The sequence below is a fragment of the Ranitomeya variabilis genome, chromosome 2 (assembly GCF_051348905.1).
Source record: "Ranitomeya variabilis isolate aRanVar5 chromosome 2, aRanVar5.hap1, whole genome shotgun sequence".
Classification (NCBI taxonomy): Eukaryota; Metazoa; Chordata; class Amphibia; order Anura; family Dendrobatidae; genus Ranitomeya; species Ranitomeya variabilis.
The window spans coordinates 630883372-630904757 of NC_135233.1; the positions used below are offsets into that span (position 1 = coordinate 630883372).

At 43.4% G+C, this 21386-nt stretch overlaps 1 protein-coding gene across 1 annotated transcript in view; it reads right to left on the reverse strand.

Moving 5' to 3' along the window:
* Window positions 1-21386, reverse strand: part of NOX3 (NADPH oxidase 3) — a 372062-nt gene that overhangs the window by 28548 nt on the left and 322128 nt on the right. The window contains exon 10 of the mRNA XM_077281663.1: window positions 16308-16470. Coding sequence (XP_077137778.1) covers window positions 16308-16470 — 163 coding nt within the window. The remainder of the gene's footprint in view (window positions 1-16307; window positions 16471-21386) is intronic.

A 21386-nucleotide genomic window follows, 5' to 3' on the forward strand; every position in this document is an offset into this window, starting at 1 on the left:
CAGGATGGGGTTGGGGCCAATCCTACCAGGATGCTATTAAAGAGAAATTAATATTCATTGCCCTCCATGCCCATGGGCGTGGAATGCAGTTAATATTCATTTCTCTTTAGAAGCGGGCACAGGAGTAAGCAGCAGCAGCCGATAACATTTTCCCACCACAGCCAGAGCCGATACATCCGGACTATTAGACACACCCCACATTTTCCTTTTCATTTTTGGAGGAAAAAAGTGCATCTTATAGTCCAGAAAATACGGTAAGTTTGTGAGTGTACTGTTGTGAATTCCGTTCTCGGGCCCCCTCCTGTGGTCGTGAATGGTACTTTGTTGAGTTCTGTTCGTGGGCTCCCTCTGGTGGCCTTGAGTGATACTGCTGGTCTTTAGCTGGGCTCCAGCTGCCTCGTTTTCTGCAGTGCTGGTTGCCTATTTAACTCCACCTAGATCTTTACTTGTTGCCAGCTGTCATTGTATTCAGTATTGGTTCAGTTCTCTCTGGGACTTCACGTGTGACCTGTCTCCTCCTGAGAAGCTAAGTTCATGCTAGTTCATTTTTGCTCATTGCTTTTGGAAAATGTTTCTCAGTATATGATAAGTTCAGTCCAGCTTGCTTATATGCTATTTTCTTGCTTGCTGGAAGCTCTGGGGAGCAGAGTTGCTCCCTCACATCGTGAGTCAGTGTGAGGGTCTTTTGTACTCTCTGCGTGGATATTTTGTAGTATTTTATACTGACCGCACAGTTCCCTTGCTATCTTCATACTATTTAGTACTTGTGGGCCTCTTTTGCTAAAACCTGTTTTCATTCCTATGTTTGTATTTTCCTCTTAACTCAGCGTCATTATATGTGGGGGGCTGACTTTACTTTGGGGAAATTTCTCTGAGGCAAGTGAGGCTTTTGTTTCTCTCTAGGGGTAGCTAGCTCTCAGGCTGTGAAGAGGCGTCTAGGGAGAGTTAGGTACGCTCCACGGCTGCCTATAGTGTGTGTGATAGGATCAGGTTTGCAGTCAGTAAAGTTCCCACGTCCCCAGAGCTTGTCCTATATTTCTGGTTTACCTATCAGGTCATTCCAAGTGTTCCTAACCACCAGCATCCTAACAGTGTACCATGAAAATGTTCATTTTTCAAGCCACTGTATTATACAGTTGTGCTCAAAAGTTTACATACCCAGGCAGAATTTTTGCTTTCTTGGCCTTTTTGTCAGAGAATATGAATGATAACCCCAAATCATGGTTAGCGGTTGGGTGAAGCCATTTATTGTCAAACTACTGTGTTTTTTCTTTTTAAATCATAATGACAATCCAGAACATCCAAATGACCCTGATCAAAAGCTCACATACCCTATTTCTTAATACAGTGTATTGTATTGCCCCCTCTAACATCAATGACAGCTTGAAGTCTTTTGTGGTAGTTGTGGATGAGTTTATTATCTCAGATGGTAAAGCTGCCCACTCTTCTTGGCAAAAAGCCTCCAGTTCCTATAAATTCCTGGTCTGTTTAGCATGAACTGAGCACTTGAGATCTCCCCAGAGTGGCTCAATGATATTGGGGTCAGGAGACTGAGATGGTCACTCCAGAACCTTTACATTGTTCTGCTGTAGCCAATCACAGGTCAACTTGTCCTTGTGTTTTGGATCGTTGTCATGTAGGAACATCCAAGTACGTCCCATGCGCAGCTTCCGGGCTGATGAGTGCAAACTTGCCTCCAGTATTTGCTGATAACGTGCTGCATTCATCTTTCATTTAACTTTGATCATTTCCTGTGCCTTTGTAGCTCACATATTCCCAAAACATCAGCGATCCACCTCCATGCTTTACAGTAGGAATGATGTTCCTTTCATTGTTGACTTCTCTCCAAATGTAATGTTTATAGTTGTGGCCAAAAAGTTCAATTTTGGTCTCATCACTCCAAATTACCTAGTTTTGAGGCTTGTCTCTGTGCTGTTTTACATATTGTAGGCGAGATACTTTGTGGCATTTGTGCAGTATTGGCTTTCTTCTGGCGACTCGACCATGCAGCCCATTTTTCTTCAAGTGCCTCCTTATTGTGCATCTTAAAACAGCCACACTGCTAGTTTTCAGAGAGTCCTGTATTTCAGCTGATGTTATTTTGCCATTTTTCTTTGCATCCGGAACAATTTTCCTGGCAGTCGTCGACAACATTTTTGTTGGGCTTCCTGACCGTGGTTTTGATTTTACAGAGCCCCTGATTTTCCATTTGTTAATCACAGTTTGAACTCTGCTGACTGGCATAATCAATTCATTGAATATCTTTTTATATCCCTTTCCTTTTTTTATAGTTCAACTACCTTTTCTCGTAGATCTGTTGACAATTCTTTTGCTTTCCCCATGACTCACAATCCAGAAATGTCAGTGGCTGGATGAAAAATGCAAGAGTCTGTCTGGATCCCAGAAATTCACTCAGCTTTTATGCACACACTAATTACAAGCAAGCAGGTCACAGGTGAGGATGTTACCTTTAGTAGCCATTCAAACCCATTTGTGTCAACTTCTGTGCATGTTATCAGACCAGGGTATGTGAACTTTTAATCAGGGTCATTTGGTTGTTTTGGGTTGTCATTGTCATGATCCAGTCCAGGTTTTGAGCCCTGTCTGCCCTTTCCCGGTCTCATCATGGCAAGGGTTAACTTTGCCTGGCCTCATTTTGGGTTCAGGTCTGCTATTTCTTCCGGCTTCATCCTGCACGCGATGTCAGTTATATTTTCTGCCCACGGCGTGAGTATCTGACTCTGGTAATACCTTGATTTGTCCTGCTGTGCCTTCTGTCAGCCTGTGTCTTTTCCATCCCCCCTGCCCATCCCATCTTAGTGTTTCCCCTTGTTTTTGGAGTGCCCGGTGTTTGACTCTGTCTTGGATTTGATTTGACTTTGCCTCTTGCTTCTGGTACTGCTGCCTTGGACTGGTTTTGACCCTCTGGCTCTCCTCTGACTCTGTGCTTGTTTTTTTCCCTTTGCACTGTTCAAACTCAGCTTGTTTGACTATTCTGCTGCCACTTGGTGGTAGCCTCACTGCAGCACTTCAGGTCTGCTCTTGCACATATGCTGTCCTCCTTCCACTCTATTGCCATCTAGTGGAGCTTGTAGCTACCTGCACAGCTGTAGCGTGACATTATAACTGACCAGAAACAGGTTTTTTTTTCTCTTTTCCCCTCTCTTTATGGATCCGCTTTGCACGCTGCCGGATAAGGTGGTTAGTCTGACTAAGATGATGCAGGATTTGGGGCCACCAACCTTAAAGATGAGGAGAGGAGGAGCTGGTGAGAGGGGAGACTGTGTTTTTTCTGTGGAAATCGTGGACATTGGAAAAACGACTGCCCCTCTTGACTCCCAACTGACAAGTTTCTGAGTCTGGGTGATCATTGAGGAGCTCACCCAGACTCTCAGGTACCTTTTTCCTCATGTCAAAAGATGTTGTTGGAGGGTGTAACTTTGTTATGGGAATTGTTTCACATCCACTTTGGCTTTCGTGGACTGTGGGTCATCCATGAACTTCATTGACTCACGTTTGGTGTCCAAGTGTCAGATAGGGACAGTTAGGCTCGAAACACCAATTCATATCATTGCTATTGATAAGACTCTGCTGGTTAAGAATATTGTGAAAATTGTCTCAGAGGAATTTCTCCTCAAGGTGGGTTCCTTGCATCAGGAATGTATCTCATATTATGTTCTGGACAATCTTCCAGCGGGACTGGTGTTGGGATTCACCTGGTTAAGAATACATAATCCTGTTATTGACTTGGAATTTCAGGATATTGTGAAATGGGGTCCTAATTATTCCAAAGGTTGTCTTTCTGCTGTACTGGTGTCGTCTGTTAATCTAAACGATATTCCGGAGTACCTGAAAGATTTTAGGGATGTGTTCTCTGAAAAAGAGGCTGAGGTTTTGCTCCTAAGATTATGCTATCAATCTCATTCCGGGTGCTGAATTGCCCAAGGCTGTCTGTGCAATCTTTACGGTCCGGAATGCTCCACTATGAAAGAGTATGTCCTTGAAAGTTTATATAAAGGACACATCCGTCCATCTGTCTCCCCTGTGGCTGCTGGATTGTTCTTTTGTTAAGAAAAAAGATGGTGGTTTATGCCCTTGCCTTGACTTTCGGGAACTTAAGAAGTTTACTGTGAGGAATACCTACCAGTTGCTGCTTATCCCTGATCTTTTCAACCAATTGTCTGGGGCTAAGTGGTTTTCCTAGTTAGATCTCCAGGGAGCATATAATCGTATCTGTATTTGGGAGGGGGATGAGTGGAAAACAGCATTTCTCACCTCTAAAGGCTTGCTTGAAAACTTGCTTCTTCCCTTTGGTCTCACTAATGTGCCAGCAGTGTTTCAGGATTTCATTAATGTTTTTTCAGACTTCATTGGGTGCTTTGTGGTGATATATTTAGATGACATCCTGGTATTTTCATTTGACAAGGAATCTCACATGGTTCATCTGTGTGCAGTTCTTCAGAGGTTACGGGAAGACTTGCTGTTCGCTAACCTTAGAGATGTGCATTTTTTGGCCAAGAACTGTCCTTTCAGGGGGTCATTCTGTCTGCTAAGGGGTTTTGCATGGACCCTGGAAAGGTACAGGCCATTGATGATTGGGTGCAACCAAAAGACCTTAAAAGTCTCCAGCATTTTTTTGAGGTTTGCTAATTACTATCGTAAATTTATTAAAGGGTTTTCTCAGGTGGTCAAGCCTCTCACTGATTTCACTCGTAAGGGGGCTGATCTTAAAAACTGGTCAGTCCCGGCAGTTACAGCCTTTTCTTCTTTGAAATAATGTTTCATGTCTGCTCCTGTATTAGTATAGCTCAATCCGTCTGAACCACTCATTGTTGAGGTAGACGCATCGGAGATGGGGGTGGGGGCAGTGTTGTCTCAGGGCCCTGCTACTTTGACCAACTTAAGACCTTGTGCTTTTTTCTCCAAGAAATTTTCTTCAGCGGAGAGAAATTATGATGTCAGGAATTGGGAGTTATTAGCCATAAAGCTAGCTTTTGAAGAATGGAGACATTTTTTGGAGGGGGCTGATCATCGGATTACGGTGACTACAGGCCACAAGAACCTGTCCTACATTGAGTCGGCTAAGCGTTTAATTCCTAGACAGGTGAAGTGGTCTTTTTTTTGACGGTTTCATTTTTCCATCACCTTTCGGCCTGGTTCCAAGAATGTCAAGGCTGATGTCTTGTCTCGCAGTTTGGACCCGGTATCACCTCCCAAACCTCCTTCCTCCATTCTTCAGCATGGGGTGGTCATTGCTGGAGTGTCCTCCGAGTTGGAGTGGGAGATTTGTGAGGCTGTCTCTTGCTCCTTCGTCATTGCCTGATAATAAGCTCTTCGTTCCTGTTCAGTATCGGTTGAAGGTTCTCCAGTAGTGTTGAGCGATACCGTCCGATACTTGAAAGTATCGGTATCGGATAGTATCGGCCGATACCCGAAAAGTATCGGATATCGCCGATACCGATTCCCGATACCAATACAAGTCAATGGGACACCAAGTATCGGAAGGTATCCTGATGGTTCCCAGGGTCTGAAGGAGAGGAAGCTCTCCTTCAGGCCCTGGGATCCATATTAATGTGTAAAATAAAGAATTAAAATAAAATAAAAAATATTGATATACTCACCTCTCCGGAGGCCCCTGCACCTCACCGCTGTTAACCGGCAGCCTTCTTTGCTTAAAATGGCAGAAAAACAGAGAGAGAGCGGGCACCGCAACAAATTATCTAGGGATCGCCACGTGCATATAAAAAAAGCACAGAGAACAAGAAGAAGAAAGATATGCACACTAGTGGGATCAACCAACCATAATATTCTTTATTGTACATAACATTACAAAAAACAGGAGCAAAGAGAGAATGACATAATTTAAAACCATTTAAAAGGCCAAAAAGGGCCAAATCAGGAAACTAAGATCCCCCAGGACAAAATATCATGTGCAAAGAGTAAAGCAATTCATGCAGGTACAAGCAAAACTTGCAATGAATACAACCATTTGTACAGACACATTTAGATGGAGCAAAAGACAAAAAAAGCCCTGATGTTGGGCTTAACTCCTTCAAGGCCCAAAACCCTTGATACGCCGGGTGCAGCAGCATGTGTCTAATATCAACACAGCCCATAAGGATTTGGAGAAGGGTAAGAAGATTTCATCGGTGGCAGTACATTTTTTACAGGTGCATGGGGGTTCTGTGAGGGGACTCAGGGTTTTGGGCCTTGAAGGAGTTAAGCCCAACATCAGGGTGGTAACATCACTTTGGACCTACTGAGGAGGGAATCCAAATGGATTTATAATCTGAATAGTCGGGCCCCGGTGGGGATTAATGAGGAGCTCCTCTATACGGGCTTTTACAAGCAGATTTAGTTTACTCACTCTCATGCTTTTTTTGTCTTTTCAGATATATTAGATCTGATTGTACCAACCTCTCCTCTACAGAAGTGCTATGTGAACTAATGGACAGCCTTTTTGGTACCCTCGGACCATCACGGAATACATCTTGTGTATCGCCTGTTTTGCTGCCAGCTGTACCTATGTCTGTGTAAATGTTTACCGGTTTTCTATGCCTGTGTGTCCAGCTATAGGTTCATTGTAAAATATCTCGGTTGACTTTCTTGACCAGGACATATACACTCTCTATTGGTGTACTTTGATGCACCATACTCTACTCTATTGGATTTGACTTGCCCTTGTGCTTTATTAATTTATTATTATGTTTTGGGACCATTATTGAATTGGGGTGGGGTATTTGAACATACTTGGCTGGATGTGTACATTCTTCATAGCATGATTGCCATTCTTTATCTTACTTGACCTTATACAAATGTGCTATACTATCTTTTCAGTTCTTTCTAATTGTGATGTGTACATCATTACGTATCTAGGATGGTATTGTTACGGCGCATGCGCATATATAGTGTATTGCAGTTATCTCTGCAATTCATTTAGGTTGGTAACTATTCCACATACTTGACATCTATGGTTAGTATATCCTTTTTATATCAGGTCTGGGGGTACACACAATTTGAAGAACCATATATAATTGACTTGTGTTCGATGTTGTCTTAAATTAAGTAAATAGAATGGCGGAGATCTGCACATCCTGCTATTCATTGTGATCTTTTGTGCCTGTACATTGGGGCTTGACTAGTTTTTGCTAGGCGCTCTTATGTACTGGCGCATTGGCGCATATGTGCCATTTGTATCAGCGCCGGACCACTGGCACATCATGCCGTAATACTCTGTAGGCTGAGAAGCCACTTCGACAACGATGGGCTATGCCTGATTCTAAGCGCATGCAGTAATATTCTAGATTTATGACTCCTTTCATTTGGGCGCCTGTGTAGTAGGACTCGGCGGTTGTTGGATATCACTATGTGCATATATTGATATTTGGTTGATTTGTATCTCTAATTTTGGTCTATACATCTGAGTAAGAGGGTAACAGGGACTCGTACAACCTGTCCTTTACTTGATTTTTTTGGTACCTGTATAAGTTTGGCTCAGCTAATTTGCTGTGCGTCTTCTGCCTTTATGCTCAGTATCCTGAATTAGGTCTATATATCCAAGTAAGAGGGTAACAAGGACTCGTACAGCCTGCCGTCTACTTTGATTCTTGGCGCCTGTACAGTTAGGTTCAGTTTTTTGTACTTAGGTGCATCTTCACCTTCTGTACCAGCGCCGTATCACCGGTGTACCGTGTCACAATACATTGGAGGCTGGTGAGCTGTTCAAACAGCATTGGGTCAGGCCACGTTCTGGCGCCTGCGCAAATGGCATTCTTTCAGACGCATCACCATGGTTACTTAGGCACCTGCGCAGTTGGACCCGCCTATTGCCGGATACCTATGTGCGCAGGCGCCTATCTGATTCTGACGTCAAACCGGATATCCACCCGGCCGCACACATGGAGAAATGATCTCATACGCCGCAGCACCCTTACAGGTGATTAATATCTTACTTATTATTTTTGTATTTAAGGGGGCATTGATTGGATGGGCTCTCCACACTTCCCCTGATGAAGACGCTCTAGCAGCGTCGATACGCGTGGGGCCTTGGTCCTCCCAGGACTTTTTTTGCTTAACCCTGTTATGCACTTCAGCACTTTGTATGTAGGACCATGCACCTGCTGGCTAAGGGACGACTTAGGGAATTTTTGACATCTTTTCCTTTTATTTGACTTAGGACATCACAGCGTCTCTTAGACCCTTCTTCTTTGGTCGCCTATACTATACTATATGCTTACTGGCTGGGGTAAGATTTAGGTAACGTTGCATAACAATTGATAATCTAATATCGTGCTTAGGTTGTCATGTTACCAATGGGTTATTAATTCATGTATGGGCTGATGGTATTTGTTTAAGGTCAGCTGGCAGCACAGGTTATTGATATATATGTAAATTTATTTATTTTTGTGCATGTCAGTTTGCTCCATCTAAATGTGTCTGTACAAATGGTTGTATTCATTGCAAGTTTTGCTTGTACCTGCATGAATTGCTTTACTCTTTGCACATGATATTTTGTCCTGGGGGATCTTAGTTTCCTGATTTGGCCCTTTTTGGCCTTTTAAATAGTTTTAAATTATGTCATTCTCTCTTTGCTCCTGTTTTTTGTAATGTTATGTACAATAAAGAATATTGGTTGATCCCACTAGTGTGCATATCTTTCTTCTTCTTGTTCTCTTTGCTTAAAATGAGCGCGTTTAGGGCCTTCCATGACGCGCTCATTTTAAGCAAAGAAGGCTGCCGGTTAACAGCGGTGAGGTGCAGGGGCCTCCGGAGAGGTGAGTATATCAATATTTTTTATTTTAATTCTTTATTTTACACATTAATATGGATCCGATACCGATTCCCGATACCACAAAAGTATCGGAACTCGGTATCGGAATTCCGATACCGCAAGTATCGGCCGATACCCGATACTTGCGGTATCGGAATGCTCAACACTATTCTCCAGGAGTTTCATAACTCTGCTCTCAGTAGGCATCCAGGAATCTCGGTTACTTGGAGAGTGATTGCTAGACTGTTCTGGTGGTCCTCCATGACTTCTGACATCGCCATATTTGTGTCTGCTTGTGATATGTGTGCTCGTGCTAAAAGCTTCCATAGCGGACCGGCCAGGGACTTGGTGCCATTGCCAATTCCGGATAGACCTTGGACTCATTTGTCCATGGATTTTATCACTAATCTCCCTCCTTCCAATGGCAAGACTGTGATTTGGGTGGTGGTTGACAGATTTAGTAAACAGGCGCATTTTGTACCGTTGGCAAGACTACCTAATGCGGAAACTTTATCCAGGTTACTTATTGAGTATGTTGTGCGGTTGCATGGTGTGCCTCTGAATTTGGTGTCTGATAGAGGGGTGCAATTTGTGTCCAAGTTCTGGGGAGCATTTTGTAAGAGATTGAGTATTGATGTGACCTTCTCCTCGGTCTACCATCCTGAAACCAGTGGGCAGAAAGAGAGGACCAACCAGTCTCTTGAACAAAGGCCCTTCTTAACCCATGTGTACCTTCATCTGCTAGGTATCCACCCCCTCCTCCTCCTGTCTTGGTGGACGATCAGACTGAGTATGAAGTTGAACGGATTGTCGATTCTCAGAGAGTTCGCTTCAGTACTTGGTCCATTGGAGGGCTTACGGTCCTGAGGAGAGATCTTAGGTTACGGCGCAATCCGTCCATGCTGATTGTCTGGTTCGGGCATTTCATGCACATTATCCTGGAAAGCCTGGGGGTCCAGTGGCCCCCCTTGAGAGGAGGGTACTGTCATGATTCAGTCTGGATTTTGAGCCCTGTCTGCCCTTTCCCGGTCTGATCATGACAAGGGTTAACTTTGCCTGGCCTCATTTTGGGTTCAGGTCTGCTATTTCTTCCTGCTTCATCCTGCAGGCCATGTCAGTTATATTTTCTGCCCACGGTGTGAGTATCTGACTCTGGTAGTATCCTGATTTGTCCTACGGCACCTTCTGACTTAGCCCGTGACTGTTCCATCCTCCCTGCCCATCCTGTCTTAGTGTTTCTCCTTGTTTTTGGATTTCCTGCTGTTTGACTCGGCCTTGGCTTTGACCTGAATTTGCCTCTTGCTTCTGGAACTGCTGCTTTGGACTGGTTTTGACCCTCTGGCTCTCCTCTGCCTCTGTGCTTGTTTTTTTCCCATTGTACTGTGTGACAGTCTAGGTTTTGACTCGGCTTGTTTGACTATTCTGCTGCTTCCTGGTGGTAGCCTCACTGCAGCACTGCAGGTCTGCTCTTGCAGACATGCTTTCCTTCTTCTACTTAATTGCCATCTAGTGGAGCTTGCAGCTACCTGCATAGCTGCAGCATGACAGTCATTATGATTTAAAAAGATAAAACACAGTAGTTTGACAATAAATGGCTTCACCCAACCGCTAACCATGAGTGCAAAAAAGTTTTGGTGTTATCATTCACATTCTCTGAAAAAAGGCCAAGAAAGCAAAAATTCTGCCAGGGTATATAAACTTTTGAGCACAACTGCACATATTAGTAGTGAAAAATATTTGTAATCACTTGTTAACAAAACACATTTATTTAAACCTTTTCATTGTGTTTTTCAAGAAAATGTTTTTCAGACTGATGATTTGATTCTTTATTGTTCATTTTATTAATATGCTCAGAAATTCAGATTTTTTATTTTCTAGCTGTGCAACCAACGTAAACAATTATCACAATGAATACGATGCATAATGACAATTTAAAAAGGATTTTATCTTAAAAGATTGTGGATTATTGCTAGTGAAAACATGATCTATATTCTTGGCTATGTGCAAATGTTACATTTCTGGTCACAGAATTTGAAAATGTATTTTAATAATAGCCACCTGCTTAAGGACAGGTAAATATGTATACCAAAAAAAACTCATCTGATAATTTTTATCACTCAAAATGTATAGAATAAAATAAGGTATTATTTTTTTATTAGCTTTTCCCTTTTTTTGCAATAACGCACATTTATTTCACTGCTTTTCCCATATTATGAAGTACCGTATATACTCGTGTATATACATTTTTTTGTGCTGAAAACGCCCCCTCGGCTTATACACGAGTCAATTGTCCCAGAGGGCTGGCGGGGGAGGGGGAGCAGAGCAGCGGGTAAGAGACAGGAGCTGGCAGGGAAATGGGAGCAGTGGAGTAACGGGTAAGAGACAGGAGCTAGCGGGGAGGGAGAGCAGAGGAGCTGTGGGTCACAGAGCCAGGAGCTGTCGGCTGTGGCTAAAGCCTGTGCCGCTGTGGTAATAGCACACAGTGACAGCCACAGTTGCCGGCTTCCAAAACACATACCCGCCTGCATGTGCTCGGTGGGTCGGTGACACTGTATCTCCTTCCAGGCACCAGGGCCAGCAGCTCTCTTCCAGCCGAGCGGTCACGTGACACCACTGATTAAGGTAATGAATATGCACGCATCTCACTCCTGCGGCGCCCCAGGGTCGTGGTCCTCGCAGTGGTATTGCTTTCCTCTCGGGGAGAGTGATGTTACATTTGGAAGCAAGAAAGGATAATTGCATCCAGGTATCACAAACATGCAACACATTCACATTCCAGGCCACCAGGGGGAGCTTCTGCTCCTATTTATTAGGTTACTCCCCACATATATATAACTGGTAGTCTGTAGGGAATGTTAGTTCAGTTCCAGACAGAAGTTAGTTGCTGGCTGAGCTCAGCTCAGTTAGTTTCAGACAGTAGTCTGAGGAGGACAGAGGGTCCACGGAGCTGTGCATGCCCTCAGAGCTACAGCTCCCAGTAAGAGACATTGAAAGGCAGAATTGTATTTCAGCGAGCGGGGAAGGAAGTCGAAGCAAAGGAGAGGATACCAGAAGGGGACCAGCCCTGAACAGGCTGCCTCCTTCTGAGGCGCAGAATCCCGGTAACTGGAATACCGAGGGAGTAAGGACCTTATTTCAGTGACCGGCAGGACAGCTAATTGCAGGTTACCTGTCCGCACCTACATCCAGGAGGCACGGTGACACCCACAGAGCTGGGTTATCTAAGAGACCCTATAAACAGGCTCAAGTCACCAGTCATGCGGGTTTTGTCCTATCCTATACGGGGGACAGGGAGAGAGAAACACCACATCTGTGAGACCCTTATGTGAAGCCATAGGCAGTAAGGGACTACACCACGGCAGCACAAGAGAAGGCTACTGATTTCCACCTGGACAAGGGAACTCTGGACTTGCCTCCAAACCAGCCGGACTCTGCCTGCCCTGTGATCTGGTGCACTGGACTGTGGATGCTGAAGTCTTCAGTAAAAGTAAAGAGACTGCAACCTTGTGTCCTCGTTCTTCATTGTGCCATTCACCATTCACCATCTACACACCGGGAGCCCTGCGGATATACTTCACCTGTGGGAAGGTATACCATCTAGCTGCCTTAACATCACCCCAGCTGACCCCTTAAAGCAGCGTTGGTCATCCTGACCGAATACCACAGGTGGTGTCACGAACATAAACTCTATCCCTTTAAAGACCTTTCCCTTTTACATGGGCGTCCTGGGCCACGGACTGGGCCGCAGCCACTGTGACATCCCCCTGTGAAGTAGTAGGATCTGGTACCGCGTACCCCTGGCCTGTGGGGCGACTCACTCTCATAAGAGTGGAGCACATATTCATTACCTTAATGATTGGTACCACATGATCGCTCAGCAAGAAGAGCTGTTGGAAGCCGGAACTAGACGCAGTGCCACCCAGGGAGCGCAGGCAGGTAAATAAGATTTACGGGGGGAAACTTGTTAATGATTTCAAGGCAGCTGGGACCACAGTCACCATGAAAACCATTGGTAACACATTACACCATAATGGTTTGAAATCCTGCAGTGCCCGCAAGGTCCCCCTGCTTAAGAAGGCACATGTGCAGACCTGTCTGAAGTATGCAAATGAACACCTGGATGATTTTGTGAGTGATTGTTAGAAGGTGTTTTGGCCAGGTGAGACAAAAATTTGAGGTCTTTGGCATTAACTCATCTCTCTGTGTTTGGAGGAAGAAAAATGCTGCCTATGACTCAAAGAACTCTGTCCCAACTGTCCAGCATGGAGGTGGAAACATTATGTTTTGGGGGTGTTTCTCTGCTAAGGGCACAGGACTACTTCACCGCATCAATAGGAGAATGGATGAATCCATGTACTGTAAAATCCTGAGTGACAACCTCCTTCCCTCTGACCCAAATCATACAGCCAAGGCAACAAATGAGTGGTTCAAAAAAGCACATTAAGGTCATGGAGTGGGCTAACTAGTCTCCAGACATTAATCCCACAGAAAACTTATGGAGGGAGCTGAAGCTCCGAGTTGCCAAGTGACAGCCTCAAAATCTTATTGATTTAGAGATGATCTGCAAACAGGAGTGGACCAAAATACCTCCTGACATGTGCACAAACCTCATCATCAACTACAAAAAACATCTGACTGCTGTGCTTGCCAGCATGGGTTTTGCCACCAAGCATTAAGTCTTGTTTGCCAGAAGGTTCAAATGCTTATTTCCCACTGCAAAATGCATATACATTTATATAATTTATACAATGTAATTTTCTGGATTTTATTTTAGATTTTCTGTCTCTCAATGTTACAATTAACCTACCCTTAAAATTATAGACTGTTCATGTCTTTGTCAGTGGGCAAACTGACAAAATCAGCAAGGGATCAAATACTTATTTTCCCCACTGTATTATTCATTAATTTACTGAGAAAAAAAGATCCTTTAAACTGTCATACTGTATAAGAAAAGGTTTTATTGAATGTGTTCTAGTTAATTTAAGCTATTAGAAATACTTTTCACTACTAATATGTATTTTATCTTTGTCTCTAATGTCCACACATGTGTTTCAATGATGTGAAATGTATAGATAACAAGCAGAGAGGTATGATTTTAAAATTATCTATTTCTTTTAAAGCATGCTTTATTCACTGCTTGAATCAAGTTAGTGTTAATAACTGTTAAAGGTTTTCAACTGTGGCTTTTAGCTGTCTGATTCAGTGGAGGGCAATTAATTTTTCCAAGGGGCCACATGAGATACTGTGCAGTTGTGGAGGGCCGAACAACCCGGCTATACTGAAATTTGCTTATTATTATTGTTTTTTGTTCATTTGTATAATTTAATATTGAGCAAAATTAAATCTGTTGATTTGTTGTTTTTGTTAATACATGTTACAACAGGGCTTAGGGCTCGTTCACACTAGCGTATAACACTGCTGAGTAGGGTTGAGCGAAACGGGTCGGCCATTTTCAGAAGTCGCCGACTTTTGGCAAAGTCGGGTTTCATGAAACCCGACCCGACCCCTGTGTGGGGTCGGCCATGAGGTCTGCTTTCTTCTGAATCTGGTATCGGAATTCCGATACCGAGTTCCGATATGTTTGCGATATCGGAAATCGGTATCGGAATCCACATTTAAGTGTAAAATAAAGAATTAAAATAAAAAATATTGATATACTCACCTCTCCGGAGGCCCCTGGACATCGCCGCTGGTAACTGGCAGCCTTCTTTGCTTAAAATGAGCGCGTTCAGGGCCTTCCATGACGTCACGGCTTCTGATTGGTCGCGTGGTGGTCACATGGGCGGCCACGACCAATCACAAGCCGTAACGTCATCTAAGGCCCTGAACGCGCTCATTTTAAGCAAAGAAGGCTGCCGGTTACCAGCGGTAAGGTCCAGGCTGCGTCGGAGAGGTGAGTATATCAATATTTTTTATTTTAATTCTTTATTTTACACATTAATATGGATCCCAGGGCCTGAAGGAGAGTTTCCTCTCCTTCAGACCCTGGGAACCATAGTATCCCATTGCACTGCATTGGGATTCGTGTTTCGGCCGACCCCGACCTCGACTTTTTTATAGGATCGGCCGATTTCACTCGACCCGACTTTTGAGAAAGTCGGGTTTCGTGAAACCCGACCCGATCCTATAAAAATAAAAGTCGCTCAACCCTACTGCTGAGTGCTAGCTAACACTCAGCCCTATGTTATACTATGGGGCAGTGCAGATCAGCCATATTTTTCTCTTGCCGATTCAGCATAAGAAAACAATAATCAGACCATGCACACCCATTCAAGTCTATGGGTGCCTGTGAAATATCGGCCTGTACTCAGATGTCGTAACAGTGCAGTGCGATATAAATTAAGTTCTTCGCCTTCTCAGCACCTGTGATACGATTCTCTCATGTGAGGGAATAAGATCACAGTAAGATGACACTCGATTCAAAGTGTCATTAGCAATCTTCCTAATTCTCTTACAAGACAGAATCTACGCTAGGGTGAGAGTACCTCCATTGTAACATGTATTCATACCTTTTGCAGCCAATCAAAATCATATAATTTACTGCTTTTTATAAAGCTTAGATAAAGCAGTGACTCACACACATCCGGTTATGCAGCCTTTATATTTTGATCAACAGCTTAAAATACATTATGATGCCCTACAGTTCACACACACAGTATGACGTCTCCACATATAATGATCTAATCACACAGCCTCTCAAAAACTATGATATCCCCAGAAAGCCTCACTGCACAGTATTATGAACCCACACAATTCACCATACGGAATGATATCCCCACACAGCCCCCTTGCACAGTATTATGTCCCCACACATTGCCTCACTCAGAATTATGTCCTCATACAGCCCCATTACATAGTATTATGTACCCACATGGCTCCCTATTCAGAATGATGTCCCTGCACAGCGCCCTTACACAGCATTGTCTCCCACACTCCTCTGTCCCACAAAATGTTTAAAAAAAAAAAAAAAACTACTCACTTCTCCCTTTTCCTTCACAGTTCTGGTCTGTGTTGTGTACTGAGGCACCGCTGGTGATATGTAGTGACATAATCGCACCTGCAGCACTGTCAGATGCAGACTCAATGATGATGTTTCATCATTATTTTCACCGGTATCTGCATCCTGAGGATGCAGATATCAGAGAAATTAGGACACTGGGCGGAGAGGGGTCATGTGATGCAGGACGCCACTGCATAAAGCCTTGGGGCTGTCCCAGTCCATGGGCCACACCGCAACAACCAAAGGACCACCCTTTTTCCAGGTCTGGTCTATGTATATATTTATCGTTATGGAATAAAGAAGTTGCTGTTTTAAAGACACGCTGGGTTGTGTGATGGACTTTTTCAAATTTGACAGATGTCCTGCCAGCCTGGAGGTTCCTTGAGCTCTGTTGACAAGGATGAACGGCTGAGTACTTTAAATCACTGCCGGTGAAGTACATGTCTCACCTTTGTTGTGGTATGTTACCTTTATACGATGTAATGTAGCCTTTATAGACATAGGAACTTAAATCTACTTCTGAAAAAAATATATTACCTTTTTCAGTCCCATATCATAATGTGAAGAGCAATATTTATACCATATAGATTTTAACACAGATGAAAATGGTGTCACTCCAATCCCTGCTGCAATGCATACACTAACATTATAGTGGAATACATTAGTTGCAGCTGATCCATAAGGTCCATCAACCGCAATCCTATAATAAAAAAAAATAATAATTGTAATAAAATGCGAAAATGATTAAAAATTACATAGAAGCTGTCTTTTTCTGTTTCAGTAAAGCTCAAAGCTCAAACCAAGCCTGAAATAAAGTATCCTAAAAAATTCCAGCTTTCATAATGGACACTAGAGCAGTCCCAATATGCTCACTCTTCCATGATTGGTTGATTGATATTGGAAGAATGGAGCAATCTCTTTATATTAAGTCATAGAGGAAATTATAAGCTGTATTGTACTGCTAGAGACTTACAGCATATAAAGCAAAATTGCAGCACAACTTACATGCAACAATTTATGCTGCCTCCACAATGGATGCATAATGCATACAGTGGGAACGGAAAGTATTCATACCCCTTTAAATTTTCCACTCTGTGTTTCATTGAAGCCACTTAGTAAATAAAAAAAAGGTTTTTTTCTCATTAATGTACACTCTGCACCCCATCTTGACTGAAAAAAAGAAATGCAGTATTTTTTGCAAATGTATTAAAAAAGAAAAACTGAAATATCACATGGTCATAAGTATTCAGACCCTTTGCTTAGTATTGAATAGAAGCACCATTTTGAGCTAGTACAGCCAAGAGTCTTCTTGAGAATGATGCAACAAGTTTTTCACACCTGGATTTGGGATCCTCTGCCATTCTTCCTTGCAGATCCTCTCCAGTTCCATCAGGTTGGATAGTGAACGTTGGTGGACAGCCATTTTCAGGTCTCTCCAGAGATGCTCAATTGAGTTTATGTTAGGGCTCTGGCTGGGCAAAACAAGAATGGTCACAGAGTTGTTCTGAAGCCACTCATACTCATTTGTTATTTTAGCTGTGTGCTTAGGGTCATTGTCTTGTTGGAAGGTGAACCTTCGGCCAAGTCTGAGGTCCAGAGCACTCTGGAATAGGTTTTCATCCATGATATCTCTGTACTTGGCCACATTCATGTTTCCTTCAATGACAACCAGTCGTCCTGTCCCTGCAGCTGAAAAATACTCCCATAGCATGATGCTGCCACTACCATGTTTCACTGCAGGGATTGGGCAGGTGATGAGCAGTGCCTGGTTTTATCCACACATACCGCTTAGAATTATCACCAAAAAGGTCTATCTTAATTTCATCAGAGAATCTTATTTCTCATAGTCTGTAAGTCCGTCATGTGTTTTTTTTTAGCAAACTCTATGTGGGCTTTCATATGTCTTGTCATATGAAGGAGAGGCTTTCGTCGGGCCACTCTGCCATAAAGGCCCGACTGGTGTAGGGCTGCAGTGATAGTTGACTTTAAGGAACCTTCTCCCATCTCCCTATTTCATCTCTGGAGCTCAGCCACAGTGATCTTGGGGTTCTTCTTTGCCTTTCTCACCAAAGCTCTTCTCCTACAATTGGCTGGATGGCCAGATCAAGGAATACTTCTGGCGGTCCCAAACATCTTCCATTTAAGGATTATGGAGGCCACTGTGTTCTTAGGAACCTTGAATATTGCAGAAATTCTTTTGTAACCTTGGCCAGATCTGTGCCTTGCCACAATTCTGTCTCTGAGCTCCTTGGCCAGTTCCTTTGACCTCATGATTCTCACTTGGTCTGACATGCACTGTGAGCTGTGAGGTCTTATATAGACAGGTGTGTGCCTTTCCAAATCAAGTCCTATTAGTTTAAGTAAACACAGCTGGACACCAATGAAGGAGTAGAACATCTCAAGGAGGATCACAAGGAAATGTACAGCATGTCACTTAGATATGATTGTCTGAGCAAAGGGTCTGAATACTTATGACCATGTGATATTTCAGATTTTTATTAAATTTGAAAAAATTCTACATTTGTTTTTTTTTTTCAGTCAAGATGGGGTGCAGAGTGTACATTAATGTGAAAAATGAACTTTTTTGAATTTACCAAATGGCTGCAATAAAACAAAGAGTAAAAAATATAAAGGGGTCTGAATACTTTCCGCACCCACTGTAGCTAAACTATTGGCCTAGTTTATCAGCCTCCCAGTCCCCCCTGTCATTTCTGAAAAAAGTTAATAGATTTTGCAGGCATCTCTGCTGTCATTCTCTAGTCTTTGGGGGAGGAAACCACAAACCGAAAGCTATTTTTCAGCTAATTTATTTCAGCATACACCCTGCTAAACATTGTATACATACAATACAGTAATGAAATATCTTGACAACATCTGTTCATGTTCTTTATGAGATGGTGGATAATGTACTTGGGTTTCTCTTCCCAGATCTTGATCAGAGCATCAATGAGCACCTGGACATTCAGTGTCGCTACTTGGTGGTAAACCTGTGACAGTACCCCCTACTACAAGATCGATTAAATGCATTATGAATCCTAAAAGTCGGTGGCAAAGCAAGGCAGAATGCTACAGGATTGATGGTGGTGACATTCTTATAAAGCTCGATGAACCTGGAACCCTGTTTCTAAGAGGGAACCTTCAAGTTAATTTTCTTTAAGGACAGCCACACTCTTATATTTGGACTTCATCTTCCTCAAATTATCATGAACCCCTTGCCACACAGACATAGTTGATGATGAAAATCATTCTTCAGGTATTCCAGAAGAACAATTCATTTTAAATGAGCGTAACTGAAGATGAAACCTGTATGCCCCAAAGAACAGGGACTTACCAGTAGACTCATGACTAGTGTTGAGCATTCCGATACCGCAAGTATCGGGTATCGGCCGATACTTGCGGGTATCGGAATTCCGATACCGAGATCCGATACTTTTGCGATATCGGGAATCGGTATCGGGATTAATATCAATGTGTAAAAGAAAGAATTAAAATAAAAAATAGGGATATACTCACCTCTCCGACGCAGCCTGGACTTTACCGCCGTAACCGGGAGCCGTTGTACCTAAGAATGCGCGCTTGAAGGGCCTTAGATGACGTCACGGCGCTCTGATTGGTCCGTAGCGGTCTCGTGACCGCTACGTGACCAATCACAAAGCTGTGACGTCACCTAAGGTATTTCAAGCGCTTGAAAGACCTTAGGTGACGTCACGGCTTTGTGATTGGTCGCGTAGCGGTCACGCGACCGCTACGGACCAATCAGAACGCCGTGACGTCATCTAAGGCCCTTCAAGCGCGCATTCTTAGGTACAACGGCTCCCGGTTACGGCGGTAAAGTCCAGGGCGCGTCAGAGAGGTGAGCATATCCCTATTTTTTATTTTAATTCTTTCTTTTACACATTGATATGGATCCCAGGGCCTGAAGGAGAGTTTCCTCTCCTTCAGACCCTGGGAACCATACAGGATACCGTCCGATACTTGGTGTCACATTGACTTGTATTGGTATCGGGTATCGGTATCGGATTAGATCCGATACTTTGCCGGTATCGGCCGATACTTTCCGATACCGATATTTTCAAGTATCGGACGGTATCGCTCAACACTACTCATGACGATTATTTACTGCGAATTCAGTAGTGGTAAGTAGGTAACTAGTGATGAGCGAATATACTCGTTACTCGAGATTTCTTGAGCACGCTCGGGGGTCCTCCGAGTATTTTTTAGTGCTTGGAGTTTTCGTTTTACTTGCCACAGCTGAATGATTTACATCTGATAGCCAGCATAAGTACATGTGGGGGTTGCCTGGTTGCTAGGCAATCCCCACATGTACTTAAGCTGGCTAACAGATGGAAATCATTCAGCTGCAACTAGAAAAACTAAAACTCTGAGCACTAAAAAATACTTGGAGGACCCCTGAGCGTGCTCGAGAAATCTCGATGTTACGGAACCCCTCAGCACCCAGATTATGTTGTGCAGTATATGTATGTATAATAGTTTCCATGTGAGAGGCATGTCCCTAATGCATCAGCCCACAGGCTGAGCTCCTGGGCAGAGGGGACAAGATATCCCCTTTCTGACCTCTCCCACCTTTGTAATTCCCACAGTAAATATTGGCAGGCTCCGGCCACCTGCGGCTATTGTAATGTATGTCTGGCCTGCCGCTTTTCAATTGGCCTGCCCTCTGTATCTGTTGTGATATATATTCTGTGTCCTGTGAGTAAAGTGTTGTCATACTGGAAATACGTGGAGAAGCAGTGATATTTTACATGCGCCCATGTAATCAAGAAATTCCAGCCAGCGTCCTTCATTCAGACTCCAGCTAAAGCAGAGTGGACCTCCTGAAACATGGGGTGGTACTGAAAGAGGTACTCCAGCACGGTAGACCCCGTTACACTCGAGTAGTATATTCGCTCATCACTATAGGTAACTCAATCCTCCTGTGTCTCAGACAAAAAACATCCAAGATAAGTCTCATAAGTCTCAAGATTCTGGTTAACCCGTTCAGTTTTCCCATTAGACTGCAGGTGAAATGCTGAAGAGAATAATAGATTGATCCCAAAATTAGTGCAAAATGCCTCCCAAAATTTGGAAATAATCTGCACCCATGATCAGAAACAATATCGGTAGGGATCCCACATAATTTTTCAATATCATATAATATTTTATGAAAATTTGCACCAAGGTCTTAACATTAGATAAAGCGGGTAGCGCAATGAAATGTGTCATTTTACAGAATCTGTCCACCACCATCATAATTAATGACTCCAAGGTCTACTGGGAATCGTCAATGATTGGAGAGACCCAGATGGACAAGTGTGAGAGATCTTATAATGCGCACAAACACTGCAGGCAGCTACATACTCCCGAACATCCTGATATGCCCCTGACCACCAAAAATGTTGAGTAAAAAGAGAATCTGTGGTGGCTTTTGTTACCAGGATGTCAGGCCAAAGCCGAATCATGATTTTCACTAAGAACTCTCAGACGGAGGAGATTCACAAGTACATACAGCTTATTTAACGTACAGGTAGCAGGGTCATCCCCCTTAGCCTCAACAACCTCTTTCTCAAGATTGGAACATGTAGATGCAATAACCACCCCTTTTTGAGGTATAGAAAC